Source organism: Colias philodice, chromosome 21 (assembly GCF_061535455.1).
Source record: "Colias philodice isolate Cphi_HAF_F1 chromosome 21, ilColPhil1 Martin Lab GWU primary, whole genome shotgun sequence".
Taxonomy (NCBI): domain Eukaryota; kingdom Metazoa; phylum Arthropoda; class Insecta; order Lepidoptera; family Pieridae; genus Colias; species Colias philodice.
In genome coordinates, this window is record NC_143106.1 from 130,025 (window position 1) to 150,986 (window position 20,962).

Sequence of the window (20,962 nt, forward strand, 5' to 3'; positions counted from 1 at the left end):
GGTTAAGCGGTTACTCGTTCAATTAACTTTAACACTCTAACCATGTTAATGTCATGGACTTTTGGAAGAACGGACCAGAAGTTGTATTACACAGTATGTAGTTTCCTTAAACAAAGTGAACAAAAATTCGCTCCGAGAACGGAGCTTTTTTTTGTTCCGATCAATTGACAGACCCTGTTAAATATAAAAACTATTCATAGATACTACACGATCTCGAAAAAATATTATTATATGTATTTCTAATTTAAATGCTCATAAAAATGCTTATATGTATTATGTACAATACTTCTTAATTATTGCAAATAAAACGCAAAATTCAGGAGTAAACATTTATTTCATTTTTAAAATTCTTAATTTCAGAGTAGATAATATTATGTTCTTAGTATAGAGTATACAATGAGTATAAATGACACAGCTTATCTTAAACACAGATAATATAATACTGTCTTAACTATGATATAATACTGTGAAGTTTAATAAAAGGATCAGATTCTTTGGTTACTTTTTTTTCTAGAATGAAAGCTTTAAAAACTCACAATTTTTAAGTTTAATAAAAAAAATTCCGTGTTTTCCAGAATTTTTAAGTTTGATGGAAGACTAATTATTGGCTTCCTCTTCTCAGAGCTTCATAAATCTAACGATTCGGACGTTCGAAATCCTGCCATCTCCATCTACTTTTTTCGAGTACATCAATCGTATCTCACATCTTCCGACCATCTTACTTATTCCTATAGTCTAGTATTCTTAGTAGATACATAGATTCAAACAAGTTTTAAGTACTCGCTACAAATACACCTTTCCAATATAGTATAGGTTATAGGTAGCCTCAAACAAGATAACCAGATAAATTTTTCTTCAGCACATATTAGCGCTTAGATAGTGAGTGTGATGCCATCGATGGGTTTGTACGCGTGTGCGTGCAGGAACACGTCAGCGGAGGGGCCCTCGCCGCACGCGCGCAGGGGGAAGGGGGGGGCGGTCCGTGCTGAGCGGACGTGTATGTGCGACTGTACCTGGAGAATAAATAATCAATATAAAAAAACAAAAAAAGGCGTGTTGCACTCCGGGAGTGCCGGCAGAAGTGAAAACTTGATTATTAACGTTGAGCATGTTTGATATTATTTTGGAATGGTATCCGTCTTACGCTTTTTCGATCAGGTCACGTGTCCTGACGCGAGTTTAAGATTTTATACCCATTACAGAAAAAGTGCTCAACGCCGCTAAAGAAGTTTTCACTTCAAAATAAACATTTAACGGTTTAAAAAAATACTATAATTCAGAAAAATTTATAAGATATATAACAAATCAGTTGAATGGATATGTTCAGTGAGGATTTCTGTGCGTGCGTTGCATGTGTGCGTGTGTACGTGCGTGCGTGCGTGCGTGTATGTGGGTGGATAAATGGATGAATAAATTCTTCATTTAAAAAATCAGTGAATCAATAGGTATCCAAATTATAAGCTAGCTGGAATAAAAAATTTAGTAAATCTAAATAAAGATTACACTTACCTCGAAATCATACAAACACCTCAGCTCTTTCAAAGCGGGGTGTTCCGAGAGATACATCAAGTCAACACTATGGAGTTCCACATCAGTGTCCAGATGTTCCAGCTTCGTGAGCCCGCTGGCCAGCTGCAGGATGTCTGCAGCCGTGAGTTCGCAGCGCCAGAGCTCCAGCTTGCGCAGGTCCGGCAGTGCGGCCGCCAGCAGGGCGATATGCTGCGAGCTGAACGAGCTGGCGCTGAGGTTCAGCTCCACTATGCTGCGGGACAGCGTCGGGATCAGCTCCATGAGCGCTGTGATACGCACCTGACACACAACAAGGAATAATAACTTATTTGCTTCTTTTGCCAAAATAAGTACTAAGAGAAAAATAAATCAAAATGTGTGCGTGAAACTTCTTTATGACCTTATTTTTCGAAAAATAATTAACTTTATTATGCAATTTTACAGAAATACGTCAATGACGCGTGTAAGGGATAAAAACAAGATGGCGCGTAACGGAAATATGTCACGCGTAACGAAAAATGTTGCACTAATTTTTTTTCCAACCCCGATAAAGAAGTTTCACTTCAACAAGAAATAAATATTATAATATACTTACTTGAAAAAAAAACGAAACAGTTTGAAACACAATCAAGGATAATATTATAATGGGAAAAAAACTGAAAATTAAAAAAAAGTATAAGTTGCTAATTGTGTTAGTCTGTGGAAAAATAAATGAATAAATGAATAAAAATAATTCTATATTCAGGATAATAAATATTTTTATGTACGAATATAATTAATAAACTCTTTATAATTAACTAGAACCAGATAGATTTGAAAAAAATAAAATATTTAATTACAATGAGAGCAATTAGCCAAATTAAAATTTATGACTCGGTAATTACATGATTATAATGTTATTTTCATGGTTAAGTATATAACAATGAATAAGTAATTACCTACAATTTTATCTGTTGGAATGCAAATCCAATTTTAATCAAGGTGGTCATGGCTAAGTTAATTGCAATAATAATAATATTTTTTTAAATAATGAAAATCTTGTTCAGTTTATCGATGTATGAACTATAATTTGTATATTCCATGCTTTCCTTATAGGTTCAGTTATTAAACCATTATTTTTAAACCATCCGGAACAAGCATAAATAACAAATAGTGTAATGTATATTCACGCATTCCACTATTTATTCTTCTAATAAAAATAAAGAATATAATTAATGAAAATTAAGACATTTGATCATTTCATATTTTACAATGTATAATTTATTGCATGAAATGGATCAAATCTTTGATACACTATACAGGGTGTAATCGTTAAGTGTGCACAGGCGATTATTCCGTAACTATTGCAGATATCAAAAACTATAAACTGATATCGAAAGCCCTGTATCTAATGAGTAAAATAACGAAAACAACTTGTTGTTCGACAACATGTTCGAAGTGACACCCTCGTTTTGGAATACCATTGTATTCCACGTCGAGCTCTATTTACAGTTTCTAAATGAATTTTTATTTAAAAAAAAAGAACCAAAACCTTACATATTACATGTTGTCATATCTCATACAAAATGTATGGGCGTGTTTGGTGTAAAATTTTTGGATATTTCCCGTTTTATTTTTAAAACGTTATTATTGTCATCTTAATTATTAGGTAAAGGGCTTTCGATATCAGTTAAAAGTTTTTTTTTATATCTGCAATAGTTACGGAATAATCGCCTGCGCACACTTAACGATTACACCCTGTATAATATATGTTTCTTTCTTTGTATTACTTGTCTCACAATAACTTAACTTATAACTATGATTGTCAAATAATCCCGATGCTCACCATCCTGCAGCCAGTGATGTGCAGCACCTGGAGCTTGGGCAGCTGCAGCACGTGCGCTACACCGCTGGCCGTAACCGACCAGCACGCATACAGCTGCAGTTGCAGCAGGTTGATGCACTGGCTGAATACTAGCCATCTGAAGACATCACCCAATTAAGTCAACCAAGCTCCATAAAACAATATAATATTCTAATGTAATTCTATTAATTTAAAATTCTTGTGTTAGTAACTATACTACTTCATAACGGCTGGACCGATTCTCATGAATATGTCCAGCCTGAACATGAACTTTGGGTAGATGTGAGAAACAACCAAAATTTATATTTCATACCTCTAAGTGATGAGAGTAAAGCTGAACAATGTTTGAGACATCTAATTTCGTATAAAAGAGTTAGTGAAAGTAACTATAATTACCTCGGATTACTAATTTCAGGGCACCTTAGAGTTAAATGCGTTAAATGTTTGGCTTGTATAACAATCATTGTGGACATTTCGTTGACAGCATAGTACTGACACCTGCCATACATATGTAGAGCTTTTAGTTCTTTACGTCTCGCTAAGTTCAATAAATAACCAGGTTGGATGTTGTTATTGAGGACGATAGAGTTAACTTCAGGCGGTGGAAGGTAGCCCTCGTGAAGATTTTGCAATGTGAAAACATCTAAGTGACGGAGGGTTTTAATTGAGTGTACAGATTTCATAAACGTTTCTCCTGAAAAATAAATGATTTGGTTCTCAATTCTCATATATGTACCCATTATTGTAATAAATAATATAGATTATAGCTGCTAGTTATTAATTTGAATCATAATTATAAATGAGCATTGCAAACATTTACATGATACAATGTGATGTGCAATGGAATTTAGGTGACTGCAATAAATTTACCTTCCATATCACTTAGTGTTCATATCAATATTATTTCAAGTATTTTGCCTCATCTTACAATGCCTTTCTTATTTACTTTATAAAGGAAATCAAGTTAATACATCCAAAATATAATTTAAGCATTTAAATAGCTCCACCCAGGATGATTTGAAATCACTACATAGTATAAAACAAAGTCGTTTTCTCTGTCCCTATATATGCTTATATCTTTAAAACTACGTAACGGATTTTGATGCGGTTTTTTGAAATGTAGATTTATGGCTTATTTTCTAACAAATATATAATATTATATCGCTAACCTAGTGGAAAATTGTCACATAGTACAAGCTCTCGAATATTCATCGTGTTTAAATTTATCGTCAACCCGCGAGGCAATTGACGACTAGTTTGATGTCGAATACCAAAAATAGCCACCACTCCCTTGTGCGTCTTCAATACTTTATTGTGGTCCCACATTGTTATGACCCTGTGGGACACCACATTTTTCCACCTGCGACAAACTTTTGATATGATTGACCACAGTATTCGAGGCGGTAGATAATCGAAAATCGTTAATAGAATTTCGTCCGGTAGATTGTCCATCATTGAAATGTTCTCTTATTGAAAATTTAGGATGAGAAATATAAGCCTCTATTCAGAATAATTAATAATTTCAGTCATCAAGCATATCATTATCATCACCAAACCTATGTTTGTCAACAATAAAATGTATATTATTAAATAAATCAATAAATCAAATTGATGATGACAGATGACAGCAAATTTGACACAATGCACAGACGTTTCTCACTCTACGTGCACAGAATACATCACAGATGTCATCAACATCAAGACAAGATTTAAAATTACATTAAATTATTGAAATACGATTAAATACATTAAACAACACATATTATCCACAGCTTAATCATAATGTTCAAAAATTATTATCAAATTCAGGAGATAAAAATATAGGTTTATTTTTAAAACAATGTCATGTCAAATACAAACAGCTGACTGTCAAAATTGTGATCAAAATATAACAATTTTATTAGTGACAATAATTATTAGTATTTAAATCAACACGAATAAATTAAATGGCTGAAGTTATTTATAATTAATTCCTAGTCTAAGAAGTTTCTACCAAATTTCCCCCGCCGGTTTCAGTAAGCCGATAAAGTGGTTATCGCCCTAATCTACAATAATAGACAAAATGAGAATGATAACCTTAAATATGTTACGAATGACGAAAAAAATTAATAACTTAGCTCAATTACGATGTTTCTGTGAAGTTATACAGCGGCCAACTGATGCACCACAAAAAATTGTTGGTGAGGGAATAAAACTTTGCGATTTCTTTCTGTTATGATGAAGAATTCACTGCTAAGTGAACTACCTATAGCTTAATATTGTCTTGTAAACTGATAAAATAATGTTTTATTTAATTTTTAAACCAAGACGTATATAATTGATATTTTACACACGACAAACAACTAGCCGGAAAATTATTTAAAATAAAATGTATTATATTTTATTTACAGGTGACCCAAATCTTATAGACATTCATCCTTCATGGAGGCAGGATGAAGACGAAGATCTAAGGAAGCAAGTTCTCAGGGATATGAGGGTCATTCCCAACTTCATCTCTGAAGAGGAAGAGACCTCGCTGCTCACTGAAGTTGAGTCACAGCTGCGGAGACTCAGATATGAGTTCGATCACTGGGATAATGTATGCGCCTTTTAAATTTTTATATTTTTTAAATTTTTTGAATGATTTTCAAATCACAGTGGAAAATAATGGTAAAAGGTTATTAGTGACTTGAATTAAATAATATTCAATCAGGAAAAATTGTCAGTATTGGCTGATTAATAAAGTATATTTTTAACAGATGTCTTAAAGAAGTACCAGATGATGGCTAACAACATCTACCCTCGCTGAAACCCATTTATAAGTAAAGATATTTGGCAGGCGATCGTAGGTTACCGCGAAACGGAACGCAAGACATGGAACGAGCGCAACTCGGTGACGCTGTGCCGCGTGCGCGCCGCCGCGTTCGAGCCGCGCGCGGCGCTGCTGCCGCACGCGCACGTGCTCGACCTGGCGCCCGCCGGCTACATCAAGCCGCACGTCGACGCGGTGCGGGTGAGTCTCCGTCGTGTGGGCAGTGGGAACATGTTTGTGTCAACATTTCCCCTTTTAAAATTGTATACCTGCCTTTAACATGCATTTCTCTGTCGTAATCAGTAAAAAAATAATATTTTTACTGATTATGGGCATGCCATGATAATATAATATTATGAACATTGAACAAGAATGAAATTAAAAAAATCTTTATTGAAAAAGTTTTAAAATGAAATATATGTTTAAGTTCTGTGGGGACACGATAGCGGGGCTGTGCCTGCTGTCCGACGCGGTGATGCGGCTCATGCACGAGCTGCGCGCCGACCTCGCGCTCGACGCGCTGCTGCAGCGACGCTCGCTGTACATCATGAGGTGATACACTATACAGGGTGTAATCGTTAAGTGTGTACAGGCGATTATTCCGTAACTATTACAGATAGGTATCAAAAAACTTTAAACTGATATTGAAAGTACTATACCTAATGAGTAAAATGACAATAATAACTTTAAAAAAATAACACGGGATATATAAAAAAAGTAACGGAATAATCGCCTGTGCACACTTAACGGTTACACCCTGTATACAGGGTGTGTCAGTTCTGCGCCCACACGATAAATATAACTTAGTAGACAAAATAATTATTTAATATAGTCTTCTATATTTTGAAAGCGTCATGAAAATCTACCAAACAGCTTCATGAAACTTATACAACTTTAATATTAACAATACAATATTATAATTTAACCATTAATATTTTTTCAGCGGGGTTGCCAGATACGACTTCAACCACGCAGTACTGTCGAACGAAGACAGCAAGTTCCGCGGCGCTAGACTCATAAAGAAGCGACGTGTTGCCATTATCTGCAGAGAGCAACCCAATAAGGAGTCCGATTGACACCTGTCACCTATGTTCCTGTTGTCTATGTCATTTTGTTTATGTTATCTGACAAAGATAAACTAGAACTTTATAGTTACCAGTGTTGCCTGCAAAGCATGATACACGCATATTCAGTAATTTACCTAATGTACAACTTAAATTATACTTTTATTTTTCCTCGCGATTATGATTAATGTGATTGTTTGTAATTTATTGAATGTGTGTATAATATGCCTGTGTGGGAAAGTAGAGAGAAATATTTGTTTATAAAATGCGCGGAATAAATCTAGAAGATCTATTTCCTTTCGAAACTCATGAAATTGTCAGTGAGTACAAACTTGATTGTGGAAAGAAGAAATGTTAATTTCTTGTGATAATTACCTGTAGTATTATTTAGATAATAAATTATTTTGTTACTCTTGTTAAATAATGTTTTATTTATTTACCCTATTTTAAATTATCTTTTTAGGTTAAATAAAAGTAAATTTATGATCATAACACTTTATTTAAAAATATTTCATTACAACTTATACATTGTATAATACACTCTCGTACATACTTTAATTTATATATTAAAGAAACTAAAACATCATCTCAAAAAAAAGGTATATTATTTGTCTTAACACATTGTCAATCTGAATCACTGTATAATATTTATAGATGAGTTTTGTCAAATAGTAGATACTGATTATACAGACATTGACATGCTATAAACATCATGACAGCCCCCCTAGTAAAGTGGTTTTCTGTTAGCGTAGCGTTCAATAGACTACGAAAGTATGAGATTGACGTAAGCTGTAGATACAGCGTTCAATAGAATAGACTACGAATGTATGAGATTGACGTAAGCTGAAGATAAACGTATCTACAGCTTAGCTTACGTCAATCTCATACATTCGTAGTCTATTCTATTGAACGCTACGCTAACAGAAAGCCACTTGACTAGGGGGGCTGAACTGTGTTGTATAAAACAGTCATTAAAATTACAACTTTATTACGTGGTAGCAAGGTTTAAAGTCCATTGTCGCTCATAAGAAAACTGCCTAAATCACGCATAGGCAGTGTTTTGCTCGGACATTTGTTTTGAGCTATTGTTTATTATGTATCAATGTATAGTCTATACTCTATACAGATGATTTATCCCTTTGGCTCAGTGGTGTCTACTGGTAGTCGTTACCGTCGTCGAGGGTCTCCAGTTCGAGATATTCTACATCGCCATCATTTGCAGCGGCCCAGTCTTCGTCCTACACAATTTTGAGACGTTTTATACATTGACTCATATTTAATGATCAGCTGAATCCAAAATCACGATATTTCATCAAGAGTGGGAATCAATTAGTAGCGTTTGTACAATAGAAATTATATTAATATACAATGTCGAATGTGCAATACATACTTGTTGCGCCTCGCGGCGGTGTACGTGCGAGTGGCGTTTCATGGCCGCCACGGAACCAAATCTGAAATTATTTTGTTACACATTTAAAGAAACTTGACATAGATACATATAAATAAAAATTTGTAGTCTTAAGTAAAGCTTGGCGATATTGATTTATTGTACGTATACAGTTTATATTACTTGAAACTGAAACTTGTTGAAATAAATATTTGCACAATTTCCAATGCGCACTAAACCAAAGCCGTATACATACGTGCGCTCGCAGTGCGGGCACTGCACGGTGCGCTCCTCGTCCCGCGCCTCTCCCCCCGCCCCCACACCCCCCACACCGCCCGTCCCCTCCCCCGCCCCCGCCCCCGCCCCGGCCAGCAGCGCCCCCGCGGCGCCCGCGTGACGCGAGCGGATATGCGCCAGCAGGTCGTTGCTGCAGGGGAAAAATAACAAAGACAAACTATTTTTTGGAACACAAAACTTTATCACACATGAAATAATACAATTAGAAATAAGTAATACACTATAATATAGCGTGTTACTATCTTCTTTATTTAAAAATTATGTTAATCCATACCAATATTATAAATGCGAAAGTGTGTTTATTCGTTTTAATGTGACATGGCCATGGGTAACTTTTGACAGCGGTGAAACGACTCATACTAATGCGAATTTAACATTAGGGGAATCCGCGGGCAAAGAAAAATATATGAATATTGTTTTCAATAAAAATGATGATGATGATAATGTTCATGAAATTAATAATAATTCCATAATTCCAGGGCCCTGGTGAAAGCGCCCAACGACCGGGCGAGTTTATACGTTCGCTAGCTATGCAGATACTGAGCCATTCTGCGCACGCGCGGCCTGTGGATAGAGATAGAGAGCATAGCGTACGGGATGTGGGTGGGAATAGGTGGGTGGTTTACTTTAATCAGTCGTAAAAATTTAACAATAGTTAGGGAAATTTTGATTGACAGAAAAATTACGATAAGTCTGGAAAATTTCTATAAGCTGGAAAATTTCTATACGCCAGGAAAATTTCTATAAACAAGGAAAACTTCTATAAGTCAGGAAAATTTCTATATGTTAGGAAAATTTATAAATAGATAAGGAAAATTTGTATAAGTCAGGAAAATGTTTATAAGCCAGGAAAATTTATATACGCCAGGAAAATTACCATAAGAAGGAAAATTAAAGACAGGAAAATTTCCATAAGTCCGGAAAATTTCTACACGTCAGGAAAATTTCCACAAGTCGGGAAAATTTCTATAAGCTGGAAAATTTCTATAAGCTGGAAAATTTCTATAAACAAGGAAAACTTCTATAAGTCAGGAAAATTTCTATATGTTAGAAAAATTAATATAGATAAGGAAAATTTGTATAAGTCGGGAAAATGTTTATAAGCCAGGAAAATTTATATACGCCAGGAAAATTACCATAAGAAAGGAAAATTAAAGACAGGAAAATTTCCATAAGTCCGGAAAATTTCTATACGTCAGGAAAATTTCTATATGCGGGTTTTCCTATGTAAACGCGGGCGAAGCCGCGGGCGGAAATAAAGTTATTTATAAATTAGATATAATGACATAAAATAACAAAAATAAAGTAGTCAGTTGTGTGTGTGTGTGCGTGTCTCACCGCGTGGGGAAACGCAGCGTGCACGCATCGTAGCCGCACACGAAGCGGTCGGCCTGCCGGTGCGCCAGCGCGTGCGCCGCCGCCGCGCCCGGCCCCACCGCGCACAGGCACACCGGGCACAGCGTCGGCTCTGTACACACAATAATATACTCGTCACTCTATTGAAAAAGTAGCCATGAGTACTTTTTGATAGGCAAGTTATCATAGGCATATTTTTTCATAAATTATATTCGATAAAAATACAACTCATCATCTAGTTATCAGATCGGTGAAGGTTGTCCCCCCATCGACTTTTAGATAAATACTTATAGACCATAGACTTATACAACATGCACGTTACCGTGTTGCGAGGGCGGGTGCGCCTGCGCCCCGTGCGCAGCGAGCAGCGCGCGCGACGGGAACAGCTCGCCGCACACCTCGCAGCGCGCGCGCGCCGAGCACACGGCCGCGTGCGCGCGAGCGGCGCCTGCGGTCTGTGCGGGGTGTAATAATACGGAATAACATACATATATACAATGTACATGTACAACAAAATACAGACTGAAGTAGAAGAACAGTTGCAGTATGCTATTTTTTGAGATATGTAAAATGCAATGTCTATAATAGGAGCCTTAGAATTACACCTTTTACTTAATTTGTGACAACAACAAATTCAAAATATTACTGCATGAACTATGTACCAATAAATAAACATTTTATATTCTTTCAATATATTTGAGAAAATTTTTGTACATAGGTATTTAATAACCGTCTGTAGGTGGACACTGGCAAAGCAAACTTTTTAATTTCTTTTTATTCCTTACTTATAAAAATTAGATTGGACAAGTTGGATAGAACCAAGAAGCACACACGTACCGGGAAGGTAGCGGCGCAGGCGTGGCAGGCCTGCGGGGCGGGCGCGGCGTGCAGCGCGGCGTGGTCGGCCAGCGCGCGCGCCGAGCCGAACTGCGCGCCGCACGTCCAGCACGAGTGCCGCGCGCCCGCGCCGTGCGTGGCCGCGTGCGAACGGTACTCACTTGCGCGCTAACAATCAATACATACATAGAAACAGAGCAATTGGTACATGGTATATAACTAATGGCCTATTCAAACGCATAATTATAATGAAACATGTATCTATCATCACTGCAGGAGTGCAGAGGCACAAGACCTTCTATTATAATGGAGCTAGCACAACATAATACTTTACAATGTTATTGAAATTATGAAAAATATTATTATTCTAATCCAGGTAGATACAAATTCCACAAACAAAAATCATTCAAATTTATTAAGCTGTTAGTTGTTACTTTTCTATAAGTGGTTGAACTAACACATTCTAATTAATTATTGCTCTATGGATTTAACATTTAAATTTTAAAAGAGGAGTGAATGCTCTGCATGTGTTGATATTCTCACTATACAAAGTGCAGTTGTGAGCTTTTTAAATTGAAAAAAGATATAATGAACATTAAGTACTTACTTGAAATGACATAGGGCAAACGGTGCACTGGTACACAGACTCTCCGACAGCATTTCTAGCTTTCTCCATATCCTCATCATCCAGAGAAGCAGCCGCAGCCAGCGCATCCTTCTCCACCATGATCAGATCATCTTCACTGTAAGACCCCCCCGAGTTCACCCCGGGCCCACCCACCACAATGAAAACATCTATTTTTTGAGTAAGATCTAACAGTTTCCTTCGCAAGTTTCGAATCTTTTCACTCAAGGGAGGCACGGAGCTTGCTGAAAGCGCAGAACTGAACTCGTAGGCGTCCACCGTGCGACGGATGCAGCTGGAGCAGAAACGTCCTTCTGGTACTACCTTAAAATTATTAACCGCGAAAACTTTAAAGAAAAATATAGTAAAGAAAAAAATGATTTCTCTAACATTAAACTTCAAAGTCGTACATTTGAATTGGAAATTATAACTTTTATTGAGAAATTATCAACAGAACCTACCTTATTGTTGTTTATTTGCAGTAACATAGTTCTAAGCGGCACTTGCATAGAAAGCGCGTTCGCGTCGTACTCTTCTGGAGTTAACAGTTCACCACCACTGCCACATATTGAACATACTTCCGATTCCACTTCTAGTTTCATTATTGCTGTAGCCATGTCTTAACTAATAATAAGGAATTTATAGGGGGAAAAGTAGTAAATACGCTTTGCCTGTTACAAAGTACAAACTAAAGTTTAAGCGAAATGACATTGTTGACAATTTTCTCAGAACAAAGAATCCTATGGAACTGCCGTAATTGTTCAATTTGACGCGGAAATAATAATGATATACCCATCTCTTTCTCACAACAGTGGTTTTACCTTAGAAAAAGCATCTACACTCTTTTTATTAGCGCCCTCTTCATTGGCATCGATATCCTTTGCTGCCACGGACGCCATCTTAGTATACGGTTTTGTTTACATGTGAGAAGATGTCATTGTGAAATTTTTATGATTTTCCAGTGTTTTTCGACCATAATCGAGTGTAATAAGTATAATTGAAAATAATAATAGGTACCATGAAGTGTTCTATAGTAGGTTGTGGCTTATGCCAAAGCAAAAACAGGCCAATCTAACCTTTCAACGGTAAGTGGCTAACATTTTGTTAAATTGTTGCTCATATTAAAGTGTATTTATTATCAAGTGTATAGAAATCTTTTAATCATTTTACATTTAATCATCTTAGTTATTATGAGCTGTAGAAACCCGCAATATTCTCCTTATTTCATTTGCATCGAAAACATAAACATGAGTGCTAGTGTCGAACATCATCGCATAAACACCTTATCGATAAATTATTAATTTGTTTATTAATTACGTGCGAAGTTATATATTGTTGTATATTTTCTCGTTTTAGTTTACCAAGTAACGAATCCCGGCGAAAGGCATGGTTGGAAAAGATTGGCATAGAAAATATCCGGCCAGGAACTAAAAACATTAATGTGTGCTCATTGCACTTTGAAGAGAGCGCATTTAATAAGACTTTAAACATTGTTTGATTGAGAGATGATGCTATCCCAACAGTATTTGCAAAGGTAAATAATTCATCAATCTTTTTATTAAACAACAACTTTGATTGTGTATGCACAAAAAGACCTCAAAACTACTGGTCCAATTTTTTTAATTCTTTCGTTGTTGGAAAGCTACACTTTCCATAAGTATATAATACACTATGTTTGTTCAATAAATTATTTTAATAAAAAAAATACTAAAAGTTTTACAATTTACCAAACATTGAGTCCATGTTTCTGTAGCAATCTATTTATTATTACTTGGGACCATATCTAATGTAACATTTTTATCTCTTTCAGGCAGACCATCCATCTCAATTTGCTTTAATTGACATATCAAATACTACTGATCAACCATCATGCTCAGGTTATCCACATCCACAAGATGCCAAGGATCTTGAATTGGTAAGAGCAGTTCTTGAATAAAACCTATATGAAATAATTCTTGTTTAAAAAAAAGGGAACTTCAATACGTAACTTTTTCATAGTCTTAGTCATACATGCTGAGATTCATGTGTATAATTATGAGAACTGTTATCAATAATTAAAATTTATTTAATGTTTTAGGCTTCAGCACTCGAATAATTAAAAAAATAGGAGAAAAAGTGGAGAAACAGAAAAAGAAAATTAAATGTTTAAATGAAGTGGTCCGTCAACAAATTTCCACACTGTATATGGCCAAGCTCATTTGCAGCATCTGTGACTACTGTCGCATGTACCTAAACATATATAGTAACCACTATAACTTAAATAAATTATTTTATGAAAAAATTGTGTTTGTTATTTAACTATACTTGCCCTTGACATCTGCTTGAGTCACTCACATGTATTTTAGCCAGCGGCTCTGCTCTTTTTTATTTTCGGACATGCGAACGAAGTCGCGGGTAAAGAATGCTCTTATGATCGAATGGGTTGCTTGGAAGAAAATGCTTGGAGCAATAAAGCCGCCTTTTGACTAAATATGTCCTATTAAGTAAAATTTGTATTTTCTGTTTGTGTGCAATAAAGCTTATAAATAAATAAATAAAGTACCCTATGGATGGCTCCATGGTCAAATAAAACCCGATGTTAAATTTCATCAAAATTGGCTTGTCCGTTTTAGCGTGAAAACGGAATATACATACATACACACTTTCGCATTTATAATATTATAAAACCTATCTTATGTGTTAATTCAAGTTACCCTCAATATGTGTGCTAAATTTCATTGTGATCGGTTCAGTAGTATTAACGTAAAAGAGTAACAAACTTACACATCCATCTTCACAAACTTTCGCATTTATAATATTAGTAGGAACACAGTAGGAAGTATGATAGGATAGGATTAGTGAGGATACATAGGTATATAAAAAAACCCTGTCAATCGCGAAAAAAATCGGCTGTTTCATATAAAACTGCAGAACGAAAATATCAAAATGTATTGATTACACACTACAGCTATCCCTAGTAGGTAGGTACAATTGCAAAATGGTTAATCCGAATCACGAATTACCGAGTAACGATTGCCCGATAGAAGTAGTTATCTTTTTTTATTTTGTTGAAAGAAGTACCTCTTACTAGGTAAGCACCTACTTACACTTTACTTATCATTCAAAAAGACAAAATTCTTATTACCTGAATTACCCATTCTTAACTCTATCATCAATCGATACAATATTATCGACTAGACGAACAAGTGAACGTCCCTAGCCCGCCATGTTTGTACCCCGATTTGTTTACTTAGGTATGCAGGAAAAGTACATGCATATGGCAGTTCCATATGATCGTTGTTCAGAGACAATTTTAGTTGTGATGTCAAAGTCAGTGTCATTCGTTTATTTTATTATTTTATTGCATGTAATACTGCAATAAAAAAAGTTTAAAACAGATCTAAATAATTATTAAAGTGGTCTGTAGAAGGAATTAAGAAAATCTGCCGAATATATAAGTGTCTGAAAAATTAACTGCGTAATGCATGCACTCTATCTTCTTTTTTAATATAGGGTGGGGAAAAAAATTTCGTCATACTATGTTGTTTGACTCTAATTTTTTTTGAAGTGAAACTTCTTTAACGGGGTTGGAAAAAAATTTAGTGTAACATTTTTTCGTTACGTGGACATTTTTCCGTTACGCGCCATCTTTTTCTTATCCCTACCACGCGTGATTCGACGTATTTCTGTAAAGTTGCATATAGTAAATTATTTTTTGAAAAATAAGGTCTTAAAGAAGTTTCACTTCTTACGTGTGTACACTAGTATAACGCGTTTCATTAAAGAAACGAATCTTCAATGGCGGCCAAAGCTGACACTGACATGTAGTAGGGTCAGCAAAAAAGAAAATAAAAATAACGTAAATGGATAATTATTTTATAAATTATTTCAATTTGTTTGTTGATAAACTGTTTTGTTATGGTATTTGTTTTTGAAGTGAAACTTCTTTATCGGGGTTGGACAAAAATATAGTGTAACATTTTTGCGTTACGCCGTACGCGTGACATTTTTGCGTTACGCCATACGCGTGACATTTTTAAGGTCATAAAGAAGTTTCACTTCTTACGTGTGTACTCTAGTACACGCATACATTTTTTATCATATTATTTACGTATACAGAATGCAACAAATCCCCATAATACTCTTAATGAGCCCATAAAACTGAACAACTTTTCCCAGAGAACATAATATTATGTCAAATTCCAATAAAATATTATTTACTATCGCAAATACATAATTGCCATTGTTAATTTATGATAAAAACTATTATTAGACTGGGGTAGAAGCCTTTAAAAAGGGTATCATTTAAGCTATCACCAATTTAATTAGTTTTGTGTTTCTTAAATAATAGGGTTTGTCCTCAAAATAGTAGATCTGTCACCAAAATGTAGTCACCAAACAATGCAAAATCAGTTCCACAATAAATCACCTAAAATCCTGAGATATAAGGTCTAGTACCAAATAAATGTTTTTGTATGTATTATAATAGGTGTGTCCTAATAAGTATTTAAGCAAACTAATTTAAAGAGATCACCAATAAATCATAATTTATTATGTTACTAGAAAATTGCATTAAGTTCAAATAAAAAATTAGGGTTGTCATCATCGTTTCAACCAAAAGATTCTGCTACTTAACTAGACTCCCAAGGTTCTAAATTTCCACTGGTAGTATAAATTATATTTAAATAAAAATTTTAGCAGAGTAGTAAATAAAACAATTAAAGTCAAAATAATCAATATTTATTGTTTAAAATAATTACCACTGAACAATCAGCGCTGGTTTAAAATAGCTGGCTTATGGCCAGCAGAATAGTAGATAAAACACTTAATTAAAGTTAAAATAATCAATATTTATTCTTAAAAATAATAACCACTGAATAATCATTTGGTCATCATTGGTCAATTTTTAAAGCGCGCCAATTTGTCTCCGCCCCTTTGATCATTTTTTCATTAAAATTATAAATTGATGTATTAAATTGGTAACGAATACTATTAATTTAATATCTGAACGAAATAAAATGTTACTACTGTATTGGTGACAAAATATCAAATAAAAAGGAGTCGCAGTCAGGGATCGATAATCGATTTATTTGGTGACAGATCTACCATTCAGAGCACAGAGCTATTATTTAAGTAACAAAACTGTTATTATAAGAACGAAGTTTATATTCATGCAATGCAATATAATTTTATTGGTTATCGATCTCTTATTTTACACATATATTAACATTAATTTGATAATTCATACCTGGGAACAATTTTTGTTTATCTGAGAAGTGTGCCTGATTTAGTAAAAGCTAATTTTCACACTGTTTGTATGCATTTCCTGAGAACATTTACTATGGTGGTGTTTATTTTTTTTACACCATATGAAAGTAGAGATTTCAATGAATAAAAGGCACCCCAAGTTTTTTAAAAAAGCTGATATTTTGACGGGTGACTTTTCGATTGAAAATTAGGTTGTTTTTTTGGTATTAATTCAAAATAAGGCGAAAAAATAAATATTTTCAATCAAATAAATTACAGTGTATTTGGGACATAATAAAGTAAGTTTCCACCAAATTTTGTAGAAAAAAAAATAAATTTTGAAGTAGATAAAAATAAAAGACCAAAAACTTGGTTTTTTGAATTTTTCACCTAAATTTTGAGGTTATGTGAAAAAATTGTGAATACAAAAGTTGTAGAACTTTTAATTACCTACAACTTTGCCATTGAACTTTTTTCTATAGGACTTGTAGTTTTGTCGGAAATCAGGAGAAACCATTTTTTTCTCTTAAAAGCTCCCCCCTCCCACTTCCCGAACTCGGATTGACCGTAATTTATTTTTCCTTTTATTTTCATCATATTCCCCTCCTTTTCTAATGGGTTTCATCCGACTGCGATTTTTTTTGTTTCTAAAATTATCTACTCTAGTCTACTCTAGTCTATATAGGGAAAATCAAATAGATTTTAGTGATTTTACTTTTCCCTATTTTTTTTCAGGCCGTACGGCCGTGTGTGAGCGAGAGGGAATGATAAGCGCCGCCATTTAAGATTCGTTTCTTTAGTGAAATACGTTATTAATTTCAATTTTATTGGTCAAGTCGAGAAGATGATTTTAAGACGAATGGGACAAATGTATCATTGTGTCATATAGCCACAGAACAGTAAAAACAAACTTTGTTTTTACCACGGTTTTTACTGTTCTGTGCCTATAGCTTTCGGCCTTCCTTGATAAATGGGCTATCTTGGACTATCACCGAAATAATTTTTCAAATTGGACTTTCCTGAGATTAGCGCCTTCAAACAAACAAACTCTCCAGCTTTATTATATTAAGTATAGTTTCATTATAATCGATTTTAATAATTTTATTAGGCAAATATACTAAAACAAATTTGTTTATTTTATTAATTAATCTTGGAGTAATATTATTTTACATTATCTGTGCTACAATAAAGATTTGTTTATATTTTGTCTGCTATCTATGGCCTGTAGCTGTCAATTGTCATCAGCCATTGTTTGTTTGTGCTTTTTAGCGTCGAAAAGATTCGTAAATTTATCTTTTTTCATCTGGAGATATCCAGATATAAGTGTATGTTTAGTTTAGATTTGTGAAGCGAAATCGTTCAACATGTCTATTGGAGTGCCTATTAAAGTATTACATGAAGCCGAGGGCCATGTAGTAACTTGTGAAACAAATACCGGCGAAGTCTACCGCGGGAAACTAATTGAAGCTGAAGATAATATGAATTGCCAAATGACCATGGTCACAGTAACTTATAGAGACGGTCGAATTGGTCAACTTGAGAATGTTTACATTAGAGGTTCCAAGATACGTTTTCTGATTCTCCCTGATATGTTGAAAAATGCTCCAATGTTTAAACGACAAGGAAATAAACCGACTGCTGGTCGGGGTAAAAGCGCTATATTACGAGCACAAGGTAAATTCATCATTTTATATACATAGTATCAACAATATATACACATCGTAATGTTTTGATGACAAAGCTATTACGTTTCGACTAGAACCAATGCATAATATCAAGTTCCAGTAATTGATTTCTGTATTACAATGCATTTTAGCTACTAGATTAATAATAACTAACTAGACAAAGATTTACTTAAAACTTAAACAGCGACAACTAAACATAAAGTTGTAAATTTATGTTGTTGTTAATCAATACGATGAATTAGCAATATCTGATAGTTACAAAAAACATTAAACAAGAAGGTAATCTCTCAAAATGTAGGGGAACTGGTTTATATTTGATATCAAAATTGTGTTTATTGATACAGTACGATTCAAACTTAATGCCGGCTCGGAACATCGTACGATCCAATACACAGAAAACAATTTTAGATATTAGCGAGACGTTAAGAGAGGGGTATCAAGCAAAATTACCAATGTTCTATTAGATGATACATGTAATATTCAAGACCAAATCTAAAGAATAAAATATATATATCAAACTAGATGACATTCTCAAGGATTCTGTTTAATCAAAAAGATAAAATATTAAAATTGATTCAATAAATAAAAAATCATGAAGTATTTTCACACTTACGTTTTCTACTTGACATATATTAAAATATGTGTGAGATATTTGTCAGAGCATTTGTATAATTACTTTTAGGGCCGATTTTTCAATGCTTGGATAAAACTTATCCGTCCAATAAAGTATTACACGATAATATTAAAATGTCACGTAAACTGTCAAATATGGGCAATTAGAATACGTTTTTATAATGGTAGTTTTATACATTATTCGATGAATAAGTTTTATCCAAGCATTGAAAAATCGGCCCTTAGTTTTGGTTTTATCTGTGATATAATACTCTTGGCTTTCTTTTTTTCTCTTGATGAAACATTTTGTTTTATCAAGATAAAACAATTTTATCGTGATAAAACCAAAACTAAAAGTAAGTACACAAAATGCTCTATTATATTAAATTTTTGAAAATAGCGGAATATAATCTCTGGGAGTAGTTATCAATGACAGGCAATGGCACAATCAAATTGATTTTGTTTATCTGAGGAGCCTACATTCACAAAAATTGTAAACTTATAATTTAAAATCCTGTGTGATGTGGCTATAATAAAATTATTAAATCAATTATTTTTTGCTCTTGCTCCAACTATACTTGACTATTGTAATTCAATATGGAGCAGTACCAATAAAACTAAATTAATTTCTCATGAGTGATGCTTATTAAAAGTAATGTTGCATGAAACATCTAGATTTCTAACTGAAGATGTATGTTAATGTTGTTGTATACTGTTATATGTTAGAAATTGGTCAAGTTAAAATTAAAATACCTGCATACTTGAACTTTGTTTGCTACAAGACAATTCACTGTTCAGTCTTCAAACTTGTATCATAAAGTAAATAAAGAATTAAATGTAAATAGGTTAACGAAAATTGGCTTAAAGTAAAACACACACATACTCACTATCACTCACACATACACACTGTTTTTCTTTCGTGTTTTTGCATTGTATTGAAAGTTTGAAGGTCCTAAACTATGTACCAAATTTCATTCCAAGGTTTATACTTAATAGACTACAGTAAGATACACAGACATAGAGTACAGTAGATACACAGACCGACAGAGTAACTTTTGTATTTATAATATTTTATTAGTAAGGTAATCCTTAAAAAATAAAATATTGTTTATATTATTTATACAGTGTATTTAACTTATTGTTTGTCTTGTTTCCAGCGGCGGGTAGGGGTCGGGCGGGCGGGCGCGGCGGGGGGCACCGCGGGGGCTGGCAGGGCGGCTCGGGGCCCTCGAGACGCTAGCCACATATTAACTTACTGGATATCGAGCATTGAGTGTTGCTTGTGATGCTGTTGTTGTAATAGTTCAAGGATTAGTGTAAATGAAGTGAAATTCATATTGTTGTGTTGTGTCAAGCAAAAGCTATTAGTAAAAAATGTACTATGCAATCCTAATTAGAAAAGGATCAACTTCTTTACGGAGATCTTACTGCTTTATAGTATGATGAGGCGTCAGGGCAGTCAATTTAAACAAATTAATGACATAAGATAAGCCCTTGACTACCTACATGTGAATTCGTTTTTCATTCTCATACTCTCATATTTATAGTGAGGATTTTCATTCCATATTATTATATGATTTATTTTGAGTTTATGAGTTACTTGATTGTATTACAACTATAGTATTATAAGCAATTCTCTGTTAGTATGTGGCAATGTGTGTTTTAGTGTAAAGTGACTTGTGATATGAGAAAGGACTCAATAAATAACACAACCATTTATTACAAGAGTT

The 20,962-nt window shown here is 34.2% G+C and overlaps 4 protein-coding genes and 1 long non-coding RNA gene across 6 annotated transcripts; 3 read left to right on the forward strand and 2 right to left on the reverse strand.

Annotated features, from left to right (window-relative positions):
- Nucleotides 1–859: 859 nt before the first annotated feature.
- Nucleotides 860–4,932, reverse strand: LOC149478580 (uncharacterized). Of its 2 annotated transcripts, XR_016317376.1 has the most exons (6): nt 4,522–4,932; nt 3,749–4,046; nt 3,335–3,470; nt 2,105–2,165; nt 1,510–1,809; nt 876–1,013 (listed from the first exon to the last, which is right to left on the reverse strand). XR_016317376.1 is itself a non-coding variant. In XM_089708961.1 (5 exons), the coding sequence occupies exons 1-5, from the start codon at nt 4,805–4,807 to the stop codon at nt 873–875; spliced, it is 1,161 nt and encodes a 386-aa protein (XP_089565087.1). In that variant the 5' UTR covers nt 4,808–4,932; the 3' UTR covers nt 860–872. The 2 variants fall into 2 exon arrangements, 1 of the variants encoding a protein (XP_089565087.1); XM_089708961.1 differs by lacking the exon at nt 2,105–2,165 and having other exon boundaries at nt 860–1,013.
- Nucleotides 4,933–5,266: 334 nt separating this feature from the next.
- On the forward strand, nt 5,267–7,592 carry LOC149478581 (RNA demethylase ALKBH7, mitochondrial). Its single transcript, XM_089708531.1, has 5 exons — nt 5,267–5,532; nt 5,743–5,930; nt 6,171–6,344; nt 6,571–6,695; nt 7,087–7,592. Exons 1-5 carry the CDS (start codon nt 5,415–5,417, stop codon nt 7,217–7,219), a joined length of 738 nt encoding a protein of 245 aa, XP_089564657.1. The 5' UTR covers nt 5,267–5,414; the 3' UTR covers nt 7,220–7,592.
- A 104-nt stretch (nt 7,593–7,696) lies between these two features.
- LOC149478582 (uncharacterized) lies at nt 7,697–12,427 on the reverse strand. Its single transcript, XM_089708471.1, has 8 exons — nt 12,167–12,427; nt 11,692–12,029; nt 11,085–11,252; nt 10,570–10,702; nt 10,230–10,359; nt 8,851–9,021; nt 8,598–8,658; nt 7,697–8,445 (listed from the first exon to the last, which is right to left on the reverse strand). Exons 1-8 carry the CDS (start codon nt 12,324–12,326, stop codon nt 8,362–8,364), a joined length of 1,245 nt encoding a protein of 414 aa, XP_089564597.1. The 5' UTR covers nt 12,327–12,427; the 3' UTR covers nt 7,697–8,361.
- An 18-nt stretch (nt 12,428–12,445) lies between these two features.
- On the forward strand, nt 12,446–14,404 carry LOC149478583 (uncharacterized). The gene is made up of 4 exons (XR_016317312.1): nt 12,446–12,794; nt 13,066–13,243; nt 13,520–13,624; nt 13,787–14,404. It is a non-coding gene; the product is annotated as an uncharacterized LOC149478583 (long non-coding RNA).
- Nucleotides 14,405–18,151: 3,747 nt separating this feature from the next.
- SmD3 (small ribonucleoprotein particle protein SmD3) lies at nt 18,152–20,951 on the forward strand. Its single transcript, XM_089708608.1, has 2 exons — nt 18,152–18,609; nt 20,390–20,951. Exons 1-2 carry the CDS (start codon nt 18,300–18,302, stop codon nt 20,470–20,472), a joined length of 393 nt encoding a protein of 130 aa, XP_089564734.1. The 5' UTR covers nt 18,152–18,299; the 3' UTR covers nt 20,473–20,951.
- Nucleotides 20,952–20,962: the final 11 nt, after the last annotated feature.

Coding starts and splice junctions, on each gene's coding strand:
- LOC149478581 (XM_089708531.1), top strand. CDS start 5,415: ATGAGAATGATAACCTTAAATATGTTACGAATGACGAAAAAAATTAAT. Junction 5,533..5,742: donor TGCACCACAAAAAATTGTTG/GTGAGGGAATAA, acceptor TTTTATTTACAG/GTGACCCAAATCTTATAGAC. Junction 6,696..7,086: donor CGCTCGCTGTACATCATGAG/GTGATACACTAT, acceptor ATATTTTTTCAG/CGGGGTTGCCAGATACGACT.
- LOC149478580 (XM_089708961.1), bottom strand. CDS start 4,807: ATGATGGACAATCTACCGGACGAAATTCTATTAACGATTTTCGATTAT. Junction 4,047..4,521: donor ATGTGACAATTTTCCACTAG/GTTAGCGATATA, acceptor TTTATTTTTCAG/GAGAAACGTTTATGAAATCT. Junction 1,810..3,334: donor ACATCACTGGCTGCAGGATG/GTGAGCATCGGG, acceptor GTTGTGTGTCAG/GTGCGTATCACAGCGCTCAT.
- LOC149478582 (XM_089708471.1), bottom strand. CDS start 12,326: ATGGCTACAGCAATAATGAAACTAGAAGTGGAATCGGAAGTATGTTCA. Junction 10,703..11,084: donor CCTGCGCCGCTACCTTCCCG/GTACGTGTGTGC, acceptor CACCCCGCACAG/ACCGCAGGCGCCGCTCGCGC. Junction 10,360..10,569: donor GCACCCGCCCTCGCAACACG/GTAACGTGCATG, acceptor TTGTGTGTACAG/AGCCGACGCTGTGCCCGGTG.
- SmD3 (XM_089708608.1), top strand. CDS start 18,300: ATGTCTATTGGAGTGCCTATTAAAGTATTACATGAAGCCGAGGGCCAT. Junction 18,610..20,389: donor CGCTATATTACGAGCACAAG/GTAAATTCATCA, acceptor TCTTGTTTCCAG/CGGCGGGTAGGGGTCGGGCG.